The sequence below is a fragment of the Pristiophorus japonicus genome, chromosome 6 (genome assembly GCF_044704955.1).
Source record: "Pristiophorus japonicus isolate sPriJap1 chromosome 6, sPriJap1.hap1, whole genome shotgun sequence".
NCBI classification, from domain to species: Eukaryota; Metazoa; Chordata; class Chondrichthyes; family Pristiophoridae; genus Pristiophorus; species Pristiophorus japonicus.
The window spans coordinates 175,099,631-175,112,290 of NC_091982.1; the positions used below are offsets into that span (position 1 = coordinate 175,099,631).

At 46.3% G+C, this 12,660-nt stretch overlaps 1 protein-coding gene across 2 annotated transcripts in view; it reads right to left on the minus strand.

Moving 5' to 3' along the window:
• Positions 1 to 6,482: 6,482 nt before the first annotated feature.
• The window catches only part of rnpepl1 (arginyl aminopeptidase like 1), a 72,429-nt gene continuing 66,251 nt past the window's right edge, over positions 6,483 to 12,660 (minus strand). For both annotated transcript variants that reach the window (XM_070883404.1, XM_070883403.1), the window contains one exon: positions 6,483 to 9,786. In XM_070883404.1, the coding sequence (XP_070739505.1) occupies positions 9,550 to 9,786 (237 nt within the window). In that variant the 3' untranslated portion in view covers positions 6,483 to 9,549. The remainder of the gene's footprint in view (positions 9,787 to 12,660) is intronic.

The following is a 12,660-nucleotide window of genomic DNA, read 5'->3' on the forward strand; positions in this document are numbered from 1 at the left end:
CCCCTCCCCTCCTCCCTTCTCCTCCTCCCTTCTCTCCCCCCCCTCCCCTCCTCCCTTCTCACACCCCCCCTCCCCTCCTCCCTTCTCACACCCCCCCTCCCCTCCTCCCTTCTCACCCCCCCTCCCCTCCTCCCTTCTCACCCCCCCTCCCCTCCTCCCTTCTCACCCCCCCTCCCCTCCTCCCTTCTCTCACCCCCCCTCCCCTCCTCCCTTCTCTCACCCGCCCCTCCCCTCCTCCCTTCTCTCACCCCCCCTCCCCTCCTCCCTTCTCTCACCCCCCTCCCCTCCTCCCTTCTCTCACCCCCCCTCCCCTCCTCCCTTCTCTCACCCCCCCCTCCCCTCCTCCCTTCTCTTGTGAATGTTTAAAAATGTATAGAGACATTGAAGTTGAGAACATGGGAATTGTATAGGGACAGTATAAGCTAACAAACAATTCATGGAGGAATAGCCATGACATCTCAGACTCGAGACTGCGAAATGTTACAACACTAACACATATTGAAACAAAACCCACAGCTTGCAGAAAAACCTCAAGGTCTTATTAAATCATGTTATTAACCTGAAACATTGACAGAGGGTCTTTGTTTAAAATCGGACCATGCTTGGGTCGGCTTATGAGTGGACAAAGGGAAGGAGGGATCAAAAGAGATGGGCTGAGCTGGGATGTCACTCTAGCCCTATCTTGTTATCTTTTGCCGAAAATGTATAACCATCGTGCCTTGACAATGTAACGTCACTTATCCGTAGGGAGTGTGTACGCTCTATCGAGAGAGTATATCTTCTATCTGATAAGTCTTGCCGGCCGGTAAAATAAAGACTGCTTTGATTAAAGCACAATATGTATTCGACTCAGTAATTTACTGAACCAGATTGAGGGAAAGAATCTACATTTACACTCTCACCCCCCCTCCCCTCTCTCACCTCCCCCCCCCCCCCTCCCTCCCTTCTCTCACCCCACCTCCCCTCCCTCCTTCTCTCACCCCACCTCCCCTCCCTCCCTTCTCTCACCCCACCTCCCCTCCCTCCCTTCTCTCACCCCACCTCCCCTCCCTCCCTTCTCTCCACCCCACCTCCCCTCCCTCCCTTCTCTCCACCCCACCTCCCTCCCTCCCTTCTCTCCACCCCACCTCCCCTTCCTCCCTTCTCTCCACCCCACCTCCCCTCCCTCCCTCCTCTCACCCCACCTCCCCTCCCTCCCTTCTCTCACCCCACCTCCCCTCCCTCCCTCCTCTCACCCCCACCTCCCTCCCTCCCTCCCTCCTCTCACCCCACCTCCCCTCCCTCCCTTCTCTCACCCCACCTCCTCCTCCCTTCTCTCACCCCACCTCCCCTCCCTCCCTTCTCTCACCCCACCTCCCCTCCCTCCCTTCTCTCACCCCACCTCCCTCCCTCCCTTCTCTCACCCCACCTCCCCTCCCTCCCTTCTCTCACCCCACCTCCCCTCCCTCCCTTCTCTCACCCCACCTCCCCTCCCTCCCTTCTCTCACCCCACCTCCCCTCCCTCCCCTTCTCTCACCCCACCTCCCCTCCCTCCCTTCTCTCACCCCACCTCCCCTCCCTCCCTTCTCTCACCCCACCTCCCCTCCCTCCCTCCCTTCTCTCACCCCCCCTCCCTTCTCTCACCCTCCCTCCCTTCTCTCACCCTCCCTCCCCTCCCTCCCTTCTCTCACCCCCCTCCCCTCCCTCCCTTCTCTCACCCCCCTCCCTTCTCTCACCCCCTCCCTTCTCTCACCCCCCTCCCTCCCTCCCTCCTTCTCTCACCCCCCTCCCCTCCCGCCCTTCTCTCACCCCCCCTCCCCTCCCGCCCTTCTCTCACCCCCCCTCCCTCCCCCCTCCCCTCCCTCCCTTCTCTCACCCCCCCTCCCCTCCCTCCCTCCTCACCCCCCTCCCCTCCCTCCCTCTCTCACCCCCCCCCCCTCCCTTCTCTCACCCCCCTCCCCTCCCCCTCCCTCCTCTCACCCCCCTCCCCTCCCTCCTTCTCTCACCCCCCTCCCCTCCCTCCCTTCTCTCCCCCCCTCCCCTCCTCCCTTCTCTCACCCCCCCTCCCTCCCTTCTCTCACCCCCCTCCCCTCCCTCCCTTCTCTCACCCTCCCCTCCCCTCCCTCCCTTCTCTCACCCCCCCTCCCCTCCCCTCCCTTCTCTCACCCCCCCTCCCCTCCCCTCCCTCACCCCCCCTCCCCTCCCCTCCCTCCCTTCTCTCACCCCCCTCCCCTCCCTCCTCTCACACCCCCTCCCCTCCCTCCCTCCCTTCTCTCACCCCCCTCCCCTCCTCCCTTCTCTCACCCCCCTCCCCTCCCTCCCTTCTCTCACCCCCCCTCCCCTCCCTCCCTTCTCTCACCCCCCTCCCCTCCCTCCCTTCTCTCACCCCCCCTCCCTTCTCTCACCCCCCTCCCCTCCCCTCCCTCCCTTCTCTCACCCCCCCCTCCCCTTCCCTCCCTCCCTTCTCTCACCCCCCCTCCCCTTCCCTCCCTCCCTTCTCTCACCTCCCCCTCCCTTCCCTCCCTCCCTTCTCTCACCCCCCCTCCCTCCCTTCTCACCCTCCCTCCCTTCTCTCACCCCCCCTCCCTCCCTTCTCTCACCCCCCTCCCCTCCCTCCCTTCTCTCACCCCCCTCCCCTCCCTCCCTTCTCTCACCCCCCTCCCCTCCCTCCCTTCTCACCCCCCTCCCCTCCCTCCCTTCTCACCCCCCTCCCTCCCTTCTCTCACCCCCCTCCCTCCCTTCTCTCACCCCCTCCCTCCCTTCTCTCACCCCCTCCCTCCCTTCTCTCACCCCCTCCCTCCCTTCTCTCACCCCCCTCCCTCCCCTCACCCCCCTCCCTCCCTTCTCTCACCCCCCTCCCCTCCCTCCCTTCTCTCACCCCCCCTCCCCTCCCTCCCTTCTCACACCCCCCTCCCCTCCCACCCCACCCTTCTCTCCCCCGCTCCCCTCCCACCCTTCTCACTCCCCCGCTCCCCTCCCACCCTTCTCACTCCCCCGCTCCCCTCCCACCCTTCTCACCCCCCCTCCCCTCCCTCTTCTCACACCCCCTCCCTTCTCACACCTCCCCCCCCACTACACCCCCCCTCTCCCACTCCACCCCCCCCTCTCCCACTCCACCACCCCTCCTCCACCCCCCTCCCCACTCCCCCCCCCCACTCCTCCACCCCTCACTGTCAGAAACACAGACACTGACAGACAGAGAGTGAGAGACACACAGGCAGACAGAGAGATAGAGACACTAACAGAGACACGGGGGGGTGGGGGCGTCCCAGCACACTGTTGGAGGGCTCCCGCTGCTGCAGTCAGTAAGTAGAAAATATTTTATTTATTGATTTTTTTGTAAATTTAATTAATTTTTTTTGATTGATTTATTGGTTGATTTATTGATGTATTTATCATTTATTATTGATGATGACTCTTTTTGTAAAACTGAAGTGTTTAATGTTTGTAAACTTCCCTTTAAACCTCCCCCCCCCCCCCCCCCATTCCCTACGCCTGATTTGTAACCTATGCCTGATTTTCTAAAGTGTAGACAAGGTTTTTTCGAGCATACAAAAATCTTCACTTACTCCATTCTAAGTTAGTTTGGAGTAAGTTTTCACTGCCGAAACTTTGAAAACAGGCGTAAGTGGCTGGACACGCCCCCTTTTGAAAAAAAATTCTGTTCCAAAGTGAAACTGTTCTAACTGACGAGAACTGGAGCAAACTAAATGCCGCGAATTTGAATTTCTAAGATACTCCGTTCTACACCAGTTGCTCCAAAAAATCAGGAGCAACTGATGCTGAAATTTGGGCCCCTAGGGTGGAAATTTTCATTTGGAGCGCTATTCAGGTGGATGATGGGTGGGGCATACACAGCAGATGCTTGGAGAGTCAATAGGGGACCTGTGTCTATTTTGGTTCAGGGTTCTCGTGATAAAGTGGCCCGTGAGCTACCAGTGCGAAACAGGACTGTAGACACAAAAATTGCCCCTAATGTATCTTTAAAATGGATTGATCCTGTAACCACACAATGTCTTCCTGTGATGTAACAGTGCTCTATGTCTTGGAAAACCTGCACTCCTTGTTTAGACTTGGGCTACATGCCCATTTCCAAAAACTAGCTCTTGGTGGATGAAGGGGTAGTCCTGTCCTCAGGCTAAAGAAGCTGCACGACAGAACATGTAAAATTTGAAGAAAATACCAGAACACATTGAATGGCATAAAAAAAACTTAAATCAATTTGAAAGGAAGGTGATACTGAAGCTTTCCAAACTGAAGTTGACAAATTGTGAAGAGTATTTTGAGACCTTTTCCTACGAGAGCTACAGGACTCAGCAGTAAGAGACTGATTGATCACATGACTCCAGGGCATGTAAATATCGGACACTGGCCTAATCATTTCTGCATGGTTGTGGTGGTGGACCTATCATAAGGTATGTGGAGCATAAGAAAATAAGGAAAATGATTCAATGTTCTGTAAGTCCACGAATAGTATGTACATATCTATCCACCTCAAGAAAGGCAAGAAATAAAAATAAAATTTCAATCACTATTTGAAATCGCCCAATATACAGAATTTACGCATTTAATGCCTGAAATGAGTGCTTCCGATAGCGTTCACACAGTTGTCGGAAGCCTTCAGAATGGCTCTGCAAGTTCCAGGTTTTTGCATGTACTGCGCATGCGCGAAAACCGGAACTGTCAAGTTTCACTTGGACAGATCCTTCACATCTGCTTCAAAATCACTTTTGCTGGTGCAGAGTTAGGCTATTTGCTCAACTACTGCTCAGAGAATGTCCACGAAACCCATACGCCTGGTAAAAGCAGGCCTTCTTTTACCAGAGTAAGGATTAAAATAAATGTTGAAATAACATTTTTAAAATGATTTAAACATACACATACATTTAAAATTAGTTTAGGTAAAATTTGGCCTGTTTTAAAATGTTTAAATTTATTTCTCAAAAAATTAAGTTTTTATTGTAAATGCTTAACTAAAAGATATTTTAATTAATTTTGAACATGGGAACATTTATTTTTATTTAAATGGTGTGAATTCTTATTTATTTGGGGATTTCTAATATGCTTATGGGGATTCCATATGTAAATGGAATCCCCAAAAGCATCATAGGGATCTCCCTTTTGATTGATCGGGCCCACGTGATCCCAGGGACACTTACTAACTGCATGCACCCCTGGAATCCATGGTCCTTTACGTAAGCTTACGCCTGGAGGCCCAGAACCTGAAGAGTCCGAAGCCCCAGAGATATTCATATTTTCTAGTTGGCAAACAGTGACTGGTGGGGTGCCGCAGGGATCAGTGCTGAAGCCTCAAATATTGATAATCTATATTAATGACTTGGATGAAGGGACCGAGTGCAATGTAACCAAGTTTGTTGATGATACAAAGATGGGTGGGAAGGCAAGTTGTGAGGAGGACTCAAAAAGTCTGAAAAGGGATATAGACAGGCTAAGTGAGTGGATAAAAATTTGGTAGATGGAGTATAATGTGGGAAAGTGCGAGGTTATCCAAGTTGGCAAAAAAAAATAAAAAAACAAATGATTTAAATGGAGAAAAATTACAAAATGCTGCAGTGCAGAGGGACCTGGGGATCCTTGTGCATGAAACACAAAAAGTGAGTATGCAGGTACAGCAAGTAATCAGGAAGGCAAATGGAATGTTGGCCTTTATTGCAAGGGGGATGGAGTATAAAAGCAGAGAAATCCTGCTACAACTGTACAGGGTATTGTTGTGGCCACACCCAGAGTACTGCTTACAGTTTTGGTCTCCTTATTTCAGGAAGGATATACTTGCATTGGAGGCAGTTCAGAGAAGGTTCACTAGGTTGATTGCAGAGATGAGGGGGTTGACTGATGAAGATAGGTTGAGTTGGTTGGGCCTATACTCATTGGAGGTCAGAAGAATGAGAGGCGATCTTGTTGAAACATATAAGATAATGAAAGGGCTCGACAAGGTAGATGCAGGGAAGATATTTCCACTTGTAGGGGAATCTAGAACCAGGGGGCTTAGTTTCAGAATAAGGGGCCGCCCATTTAAAACTATGAAGAGGAATTTCTTCGCTGAGGGTTGTAAATCTATGGAATTCTCTCCCCCAGAGAGCTGTGGTGGCTGCGTCATTGAATATATTTAAGGCGGAGATAGACAGATTTTTGAGCGATAAGGGAGTAAAGGGTTATGGGGAGCAGGCAGGGAAATGGAGCTGAGTCCATGATCAGATCAGCCATGATCTTATTAAATGGCGGAGTAGGCTCGAGGGGCCAAATGGCCTTCTCCTGCTTCTTATGTTCTTTTTTTTTTCAGTTCTGGGCAGGGGGGCGGCAGGGGGGATATTTTTCTGGTACACATGCGACTGCAAATTCTGTTTCTGGCCTCCGTTGCGAAGATATACTATCCATTGCTCATAATGTTTTATTGCTACTGAACTACATTCATTTCCAGTACAAAATGTTTTGGTGCTAGTCCAATTAAAACATTAGAAGCTATGATCATACAATCATACCCAACCCATTATACTCACATATTCTCTAAATTTATTTTTCAAGTACTTAACTTTAGTTGCATGCTTATTCCACTGCCTCACGAAGCAACACAAGTCCAGTAATGTGTTTTATTCCTTCTTAGTCAGAACAAACGCGTTTCACTCTGAACTGTTTTACTCCCCCATGCACATACAAATACTTTAATCAGTCATAGTAATGCTCCAAAAGGCAGGTAGATGGAATAAACCTCTCTGTTCTTGTGTTGTTGAAATAGTGGCATTGTCCAAGTCACCAACTATTTTTGTATACATTCATATTCTTCACATTATCAGTACTTGCAAAATACTTCCGATAAATGTTTCCACCCACTTTTTAAAAAAATTGATACAAATTCAGTTCAGCTTGAAGAATTTGAAGACATAAGAATGCTTCTATGTTTTTAGTTGGTTAATAAAAATACAGTTTCATCAGTACAAATAAAAGACAAAACTGAATGCTGGAAACCTGAAATAAAAACAGAAAATGCTGGAAACACACAGCAAGTTGGTTAACATCTGTGAAGAGTAAAGACATGTCATAATATTTTGGGTGTGTACCCCTGATCAGAACTGCTGTTCCATTTTTATTTTAGTCTCAATCAGTTATCAATGATCATTATGAAAAATATAAACCTGTAAACTACAACTTCCACACAGGATGTCTGATAAATAGCTTCTTCGGTCTCGGGGGGGAAAAATATAACTTATCTTACAATATTTTTGACACCAGGCAAAACATTGGTTCTTAAAAAGAACAAAGCTGAACCATTTTGTGTTGCCAGGAGAAGTGTATTATTTGGGACATTATAAAATAGATCCGACTTACAGAATTTTTTTTTGTAAACAATCAACAATATATTTTCTGAGGAAGAGTTTTCTTTCATTTTACTAAACATGGTATTATGACGCTTCTGTAAAAAAGGAACAGAAGCTTATGGACTATAAATCAGTCGAATACTGCTGAGAAAGGCACCACTGGCTGCACTTCCTGAGAAAGGTGCAGCCAGTTAAACACTTGCATACAAGTTTCTGTGCAAATCCATAACACAGTTGTTGGCCCCTATACAAATTTATTTTTTTGCATACACTTGTGAAACACATTTGAACAAAAGCAGGAAAAAGTACAACATTTTATCAGAATAGTTGGACTTTTTGCTGACGTGCTTCCAGTGTTGACACAGTAACTACAAGTCTCTCAATGTCATTTTCTCCTCTTCAGCTGGATCATGCTCAAGGGTGTACTTGCTAATTCCAATATCTGCAGCCACAGCAAAGCACATTGCCCATCATCAAGATGTGAAACAGAGGCATTCTACCCAATCTTATGGGACTACAAATCAGGCACCTAAACGAGCAGAAATTGTAGGCAACAGTCAAGACGTCAATATTAGTACAGCACTAATCATAACCAATTGCACAATATCCTACCTTACCTCTGAATCACAACTAGGCACCTAAACTAGCAGTGTAGGCAATAACCAACATTGAACTCCAATACATCCCAATCTAGCTCTACAACGTCCTGCTTCCAGCACAGAACGACAGCTAAATACTCAGGCGCGCCTATCAACCCGCTTAGTTTGCCAAAATACTTGAAACAGAAATATAATGGAATTGAAAGAGAATGGTGCTTGGATTAGAGATGCAATATCTTGGACTCCACTGCATAAGGAGCAATTTAAAATGAAGGGTTGTCCTATGGATTAACACTAAAAATGACTCATTGGAACATTAGAGATAATGTTCCTTTTTTAAAAAAGACCATCACTGTGATGATACTTTTTTATATTATACACTGTAACAAAATGGTTGATTAATTTGGATAAAATAATCGTGCCTAATTCCATTACAGTTTTCATTTTCAAAAGACTGCAAGAAAATGAACTCTTACAATTCAGGAGCCCATTTACTTTCTGAAAAACATTCTTTCCAATAATTCTTTTGTAAAAATTATATTCTGCAAGAATGTGAAGTAGAATACCAGATAATAATAGAACAGAATAAACACAAATTTCTAGTCATTGTACAATGTAAAGGCAAAATAAAACTCATCTTAAATTTTTAGACAAATTGCAAAAGGGTTCAACAGAAAATACTCTGAAGTAACCCAGATGTGAAGAATTTTAGTCATTAGTTTCACATCTCTATTCTTCAGTTTGCATCCTAGTGCGGACTCTAAGCCTACCTGAAATATGTGTAATGAATTTAATTGTGTCTCAACTTGTTACTGGTGACACCTCCTATCCTAGGAAGAAACAACATATTTTATACCAATTAATGCACCAATAGACCTTGCATCGAGTAACATATTACTGCGAACAAAGCTTGCATTGGCTAAGTTACAAACCAAATTTGTATTGAAAAACCCATTTGAATTGACCAAACTGTACCCTCTAAATTATAAATAAGAGGCTCTACTAATTAATCCTCCTGCATTGGCAACATCAGATTTCATATGCTTTGTACTGATGTATTCATCAAGCGTAACAGATTCTGTCCTTGTTAATTCCTGTTGTATTGAGCAATACATTATAACCAGTCGGCACTGTGTAACTAACTCATGAGAACCAACCAGTACTGTACTAACCACTTCATTAGAACCAACCATTCAACAGGTCATTTGCTGATTACCTCTTTAGCATCACTGTATTAACTACCTTGCTAGAGCTGAGATGCTGTCTTTTCTTTCAAGCTTCTCTCCTCACTGAAGATTCAGAGTGCCTGGATAAACAATGAATAATCCTCAGACGATGCTCTTAGAATCTATATGTCCCCTATGTGTATCAAACACTCCAGAGTGACAAGATTACTATTATAACTATATGGCCAATGTTTGAATGAAATACTATCGTGTAAGAAAATTTTTTGGAATGCTGGTTTAGGCTTCTTCATTCCCTAGAAGAGGTCCTTAAGGTAACCAGCATAAATCCTGGGATTTGATGAAATTAAAGTCACAACTGGAAACATTTCAGTTTACGGAAATGTTAGGTTCTCATGTAAGGGACCTCAGATATTTGGTTAGATCCATTCTATAATGGCATGGGTTGATCAGCTACGCGGAGACATTTACATCCCTGAGTGACATGGGGTTTGACGTATCTGATGGTTTTTCTTCAAGCAGTGTCATAACAGCAGCAGGGTTAGCACTGTGTGCAAAAATCTGTTGGATTGCTCTCCTCAAGTTCACATGCAGTCTGTTCTGAGTCAGGTAAAAGGTCTCCATGGCAATGGCCTTCATGGTTCCAGCACACAGATCCTCATACAAAGGACCAGTGTACATTCGTGAGGTCTGGAAGAGATGCAATATGAGGAGTTAATGGGCGTCTTGGATGTCAAATTAAATACAAAATAAACACAATAAATAGGACCCATTAGGAACAAACATCAGTTTTTTTCCTTTAATAAGAACTAAGAAATAGAAACAGGAGTAGGCCATACGTCCCTTAAACCATTCAAAAAGATCATGGCTGATTTGATCATGGACTCAGCTCCACTTCCCTGCCCGCTCCACATAACCCCTTATCGTTTAAGAAACTGTCTATTTCTGTCTTAAATTTATTCAATGTCCCAGCTTCCACAGCTCTCTGAGGCAGCGATTCCACAGATTTACAACCCTCAGAAGAAATTTCTCGTCATCTCAGTTTTAAATTGGCGGCCCTTTATTCTAAGATCATGCCCTCTAGTTTGAGTCTCCCCCATCAGTGGAAACATCCTCTCTGTATCCACCTTGTCAAGCCCCCTCATAATCTTATACATTTCAATAAGATCATCTCTCATTCTTCTGAATTCATAGAAACATAGAAAATAGGTGCAGGAGTAGGCCATTGGGCCCTTTGAGCCTGCACCACCATTCAATAAGATCATGGCTGATCATTGCCTCAGTATCCCTTTCCTGCTTTCTCTCCATACCCCTTGATCCCTTTAGCCGTAAGGGCCATATCTAACTCCCTCTTGAAGATTTCCAATGAACTGGCATCAACAACTTTCTGCGGTAGGGAATTCCACAGGTTAACAACTCTCTGAGTGAAGAAGTTTCTCCTCATCTCGGTCCTAAATGGCCTATCCCTTATCCTAAGATTCTGTCCCCTGGTTTTGGATTTCCCCAACATCGGGAACAATCTACCCGCATCTAACCTGTCCCGTCCCGTCAGAATCTTGTATGTTTCGATGAGATCCCCTCTCATCCTTCTAAACTCCAATGTATAAAGGCCCAGTTGATTCAGTCTCTCCTCATATGTCAGTCTGGCCATGCCGGGAATCAGTCTGGTGAACCTTCGCTGCACTCCCTCAATAGCAAGAACGTCCTTCTTCAGATTAGGAGACCAAAACTGAATACAATATTCCAGGTGAGGCCTCACCAAAGCCCTGTACAACTGCAGTAAGACCTCCCTGCTCCTATACTCAAATCCCCTAGCTATGAAGGCCAACATACCATTTGCCTTCTTTACTGCCTGCTGCACCTGTATACCAACTTTCAATGACTGATGAACCATGACACCCAGGTCTCGTTGCACCTCCCCTTGTCCTCGTGTTTTTGCCCTCAAAGTGGATAACCTCACATTTATCCACATTATATTGCATCTGCCATGCATTGGCCCACTGACCTAATCTGTCTAAGTCACCCTGCAGCCTCTTAGCGTCCCCCTCACAGCTCACACCGCCACTCAGTTTAGTGTCATCTGCAAACTTGGAGATATTACACTCAATTTCTTCATCCAAATCATTGATGTATATTGTAAAGAGCTGGGGTCCCAGCACTGCGGCACTCCACTAGTCACTGCCTGCCATTCTGAAAAGGACCCGTTTATCCCGGCTCTCTGCTTCCTGTCTGCCAACGAGTTCTCTATCCACGTCAGTATATTACTCCCAATACCATGTGCTTTGATTTTGCACACCAATCTCTTGTGTAGGACCTTGTCAAAAGCCTTTTGAAAGTCCAAATACACCACATCCACTGGTTCTCCCTTGTCCACTCTACTTGTTACATCCTCAAAAAATTTTGAAGATTTGTCAAGCATGATTTCCCCTTTATAAATCCATGCTGACTTGGACCGATCCTGTCACTGCTTTCCAAATGCGCTGCTCTTTCATCCTTAATAATTGATTCCAAAATTTTCCCTACCACTGATGTCAGGCTAACCGGTCTATAATTACCCGGTCTATAATTTCTCTCTCCCTCCCTTTTTAAAAAATGGTGTTATATTAGCTACCCTCCAGTCCATAGGAACTGATCCAGAGTCAATAGACTGTTGGAAAATGATCACCAATGCATCCACTATTTCTAGGGCCACTTCCTTAAGTACTCTGGGATGCAGACTATCAGGCCCCGGGAATTTATCGGCCTTCAATCCCATCAATTTCCCGCCTAATAAGGATATCCTTCAGTTCCTCCTTCTCACTAGACCCTCGGTCCCCTAGTACTTTTGGAAGGTTATTTGTGTCTTCCTTCGTGAAGACAGAAGCAAAGTATTTGTTCAATTGGTCTTCCATTTCTTTGTTCCCCATTATAAATTCACCTGAATCCGACTGCAAGGGACCTACGTTTGTCTTCACTAATCTTTTTCTCTTTACATATCTAGAGAAGCTTTTGCAATCAGTTTTTATGTTCCCTGTATGTACTGCAGAAGATAAAGGTACGCGGAGTCAGTGGAAATGTATTAGCACGGATCGAGAATTGGCTGGCTAACAGAAAGCAGAGAGTCGGGATAAATGGGTCCTTTTCGGGTTGGAAATTGGTGGTTAGTGGTGTGCCACAGGGATCGGTGCTGGGACCACAACTGTTTACAATATACATAGATGACCTGGAAGAGGGGACAGAGTATAGTGTAACAAAATTTGCAGATGACACAAAGATTAGTGGGAAAGTGGGTTGTGTAGAGGACACAGAGAGCCTGCAAAGAGATTTAGATAGGTTAAGCGAATGGGCTAAGATTTGGCAGATGGAATACAATGTCGGAAAATGTGAGGTCATCCACCTTGGAAAGAAAAACAGTAAAAGGGAATATTATTTGAATGGGGAGAAATTACAACATGCTGCAGTGCAGAGGGACCTGGGGGTCCTTGTGCATGAATCCTAAAAAGTTAGTTTGCAGGTGCAGCAGGTAATCAGGAAGGCGAATGGAATGTTGGCCTTCATTGCGAGAGGGATGGAGTACAAAAGCAG